The sequence below is a fragment of the Phyllobates terribilis genome, unplaced genomic scaffold, assembly GCF_046119375.1.
Source record: "Phyllobates terribilis strain yellow unplaced genomic scaffold, ASM4611937v1 Scaffold_10__3_contigs__length_209671492, whole genome shotgun sequence".
NCBI lineage: Eukaryota > Metazoa > Chordata > Amphibia > Anura > Dendrobatidae > Phyllobates > Phyllobates terribilis.
Genome location: NW_027362770.1, coordinates 16,867,284 through 16,871,496, shown reverse-complemented (window position 1 = coordinate 16,871,496; position 4,213 = coordinate 16,867,284). Strand labels below are relative to the sequence as shown.

Sequence of the window (4,213 nt, the reverse complement as noted above, 5' to 3'; positions counted from 1 at the left end):
AGCTGCGCAAATAAAGTTCTCAGTGCTGCAAGTAGTTAATAGTTTGACAGAAAAGTATTAAGAGAGAAAACATCAGAATTTGAAATGTAGTAAAACTATTTCTTTTGTTTGTATAAACATTGTATGCAGGAAACTAAACATTATGTGAAGGGTAAAGATGATTTTGATGCTTATCTTTTTTATATGGTAATTAAACTCAGAGCAAAATCCAAAGCCCATAAACAGAAGTGACTCTGGTGAATGTTTCTCATTTCATAAATGACTTCTGTGACATTGATGTAACCACTGTTCAAGTTTGTCATGAAAGGAGGATCTTGCTGTATGCTGGTGTAACATTTAAAGTATCAAATCTAAAAGCCTTTGTCCCATATGTTTTGCAATCAAGAACTTTTTTTGCATACATCTATAAAGTTTTACTGGTTAAGTCATGAAGATAGCAGAGCATTTTGTACTTTTCAATATTGTGATCATTCTGCAAAAGGCTATTTCTGCATGTCAGGACATTTGCCTGTAGTGGATTTACAATAAAATGATAGTATTTTTTCAGAGAACTAGAAAAAAAACTCTTCCTTTCATTTAAATGATAAACAGTCATAAATTTCAAATAGGCTTATAGGCTGCCAGCATTCCATAAAGGGATATCACTTCATCTCCAGCCAGTAAGTGAAAGCTGGGCGGAGCATATTCAAAAAGCTAGCTACTGACAGGTGTATAAGTAGTGGTGTTACACCTGTTTCAGGACAGTAGCAAGCACAGGTGCATTTACCTCTCTAGACTTTTAACTTTATATCATGAGTGCTTTTGATCCACAGACACATTCTCCACCACGCTGTGGACCACAGTTTCCAAATATAGGACAAGAACCTCCAGAAATGAATATCTACTGTGATAGCATCTTTCACCCACAGACAATGCCTAGTCCTCAGCGACCTTCAAACTTTGAGACTGGAGATTACAGCACAACTACAAATCCTTACTTGTGGCTGAATGGACCATCAATTACACCACCTCCATACCTTCCAGGATCTAACACCAGTCACTTCATGCCGCAGTCATATGGGATGCAAAGGCAGCTCTTGCCTAACATGCATGGCTTAGGAGGTTCTGAATTAGGTTGGCTTCCAATTCCTTCCCAAGAAGAACTCATGAAATTGGTGAGACCTCCTTACTCTTACTCTGCACTGATAGCCATGGCAATTCATGGTGCCCCAGACAAAAGACTGACGCTCAGCCAGATTTACCAATATGTTGCTGATAACTTTCCATTTTACAACAAAAGCAAAGCGGGGTGGCAAAATTCAATCCGACATAACTTGTCTCTTAACGATTGTTTCAAAAAAATTCCACGGGATGAAGATGATCCAGGTAAATAAGATTTTACTTCTTTTTCTTTTTACTGGTAAAGAAGAAACATTGCAGATATTTTTCTATATATATTTATTATATCATATATTTTCTTATGAAACTACTATTGCTATTACTGTTGCTCAGAACTTCATCAAGACACAAAGTAAACTATGTAATAGTAAATTTGAGGTCTTCAGAGTAGATTGATGAATTGCAAACTTTTGAGCTCTAGTAACTATAATAATTATATTTTCACTGTTTTTCTTGCCTCGGTCTATTTTTACTCTTTTCTCTGTGTCATCTATCTGTAGCTTACGTGACCTTGGGCATGTAACTTTAAAACATGCTAAGTAGAGTGTTCTATCTTTACAGGGAAAGGGAATTATTGGACCTTAGATCCAAATTGCGAAAAGATGTTTGATAATGGAAACTTCCGCAGAAAGAGAAAGAGAAAGTCTGACACCAATGGACAGTCAACTTCTGAGAAATCTGAGGGGAGTCCACTATCAGATAGCCCAAAGAGTGGTGAACATCAAGACATGTTGGAGAGCTCCTCACCGGGAGCTGATGAATCATCTCAGAAAAGATTATCTCCACCAGCAATAACACCGTGCCTTAACAACTTTCTTTCTAGCATGACTGCTTATGTCAATAGTGCCAACTCAGTAAGTAGGCCACTTGGACTTAATAATGAACCATCTGATAAAATGGGACATAATATGACTGGGTTTAACTCATATTCTCCACTTTCAAACTTAACCAACCACGGAGGGTCAGAGTGGTCATCTACAGTACCATCAAATCCATTTGGCTATGGAAGTTCAGTTTTAAATCAGTTTAATTCTCATTTCTATAACAGTATCAGTACAAATAGCACCTTATACTCCAGAGAAGGTACCGAAGTATAAGAAACTACTCATAACGTATTGTACTCTACTTACAAGAGAATGTGCACCAACTCAACAGGACCACTGTATCGTGTACAAATTATGTTGTGGCTTAATTCATTTTATAAAAAATACATGCTTCTATTTTGATAAAGATATTTTTTTGTATAAAATGACAAGTCACCTGTCATCACACTCTCATATTATCTGTCACATTGCTTGATTCATAATTTAAAGGCTAAAGTTCCTAAACCTACTCCTTTATATACTGCTTTACTATTTTTCCACACTGCCTTTTATTGCCTCATAATTTGCCCAGTGCATTGCATTTCATAAATGGGATAGTTTTAAGAAAATGCACCTGTACAGCATATTATCAAACATGCTCAACCTTACTGCCAGACATTGCTTAATTGCGTATATTTTAGCATAAACATAAAACTTTTGTATAAATGTTTACTACAAGGAATGTGTATTATAGATGGAGCTAATGTATTTGGATGCTTCTGTGTATTCCATGACTTTTTATAGCTGTGAAGAATGTTTAAGAATTACAGCAATTTTCACTGTGAGGGATAACGTGGGTTATTTTATAATTAAAATTAATATAACATGAAGAAAATGTGTGTATGTTGTGACTTCATTCAAGTAATCAATATTAAATGTAGTGAATAAGGTGATTGTATTTTACAACAATATATGATGCAAAACCTAACTTGCCAGCATCACCTATAGTCGGCAGATGCAGGAAGTTTTCTATTGGTTAAACATTGAAGAGGTTGTCTGCACATTAAAATGAGTAAGTATAAAATATGCAGCAAATGTCCTAAAATAAAAAAAACACTTAATTCTTCAATCCTAGCACGTAATTGCTGGCAGCCTATGGGCACAGACTAGCAGGTGGATGCTGGAACATCTGTGTATTGACATGGGATTGGTATTGTGAGTTTTAGGACATTTCCTAATATTTTTTATATATTAATTTATTTTTTACAACCAATATGCCCGGTGTTCCCTGCAAAAAAATGTAAAATTACAATACCCGCCATGTACTACAAGTCTGCTACTGTTGGGAAATATTGGGAGTTGCAGTTTCCCATATGGTCAGATGTGGCAACAAACAACTTTAATGGAGTCTTACTACGGATTCTCCACAGAGAGCTTAAAGTTCAATCAGCTGGAATAAGCATCTGTGTAAGCCCTTTTACCCGGACTATCAGACACTATTCAGAAGCACTGACTGTTCCTCCCTGGTGCAGGGTTGATAGCAAGCCCAAAGCCAAGAAGCATTACTATGCATCCTCCCTTCTATTTCAAACACTAGCCTATACCCTGTCTACCTAATGGTGACTTCCCAGATTTACTGATTGAAAACATGAATGATGGGAAAGACACTCTCCCAACACAGCAAAGTTTAACCCAGCTCCATTTTGGATAAAACGTAACAATAGTTGGTCACCCTCGCCCAAGGGTTACAATATACACATACATTTCAACTTTTACAGAAGTGAAAGAGGAACAAATTATGAGGCACGTTATGCGCACCATGGCAATTTTGACCATGCCCCTAGCCACACCACAAGCCATACCCATTTGCCATTTCTCTCCACCCTGGCAGGAGATGCCGGGGGGGGGGGGGGGGGGTAGTGGCAGTGATGGATATTCAGCAGACACCCAGAATTGCAAGGGATATATCCCTAACTGAGACTGTCCTGCTCTATCCGGAATGGTTGGAACTAGAGATGAGCGGATCAATATACATGACTCCAGTCCAGCATCCAGGTCATTGGTACCTGGCAGCTAGATAGGAGGCCTGTGAATCTCTTCTGGCATCCCTGGAATGGTTTTTAATTAGCCACGGCAGGCGCAATATCATCTGTGCATCATGCTCATCTTTAGTTGGGGCCTGATGGTTTATTTTTTTTTCCTTCATTTATAGTCGTAGCAGCAAGAACGTTCTCATTTTTTATGTAAGCTTC

General features: G+C 37.7%; 1 protein-coding gene across 1 annotated transcript; it reads left to right on the top strand.

Moving 5' to 3' along the window:
• The first annotated feature begins 706 nt into the window (after positions 1-706).
• On the top strand, positions 707-2,856 carry FOXI1 (forkhead box I1). The gene is made up of 2 exons (XM_073649266.1): positions 707-1,365; positions 1,720-2,856. The coding sequence occupies exons 1-2, from the start codon at positions 792-794 to the stop codon at positions 2,253-2,255; spliced, it is 1,110 nt and encodes a 369-aa protein (XP_073505367.1). The 5' UTR covers positions 707-791; the 3' UTR covers positions 2,256-2,856.
• Positions 2,857-4,213: the final 1,357 nt, after the last annotated feature.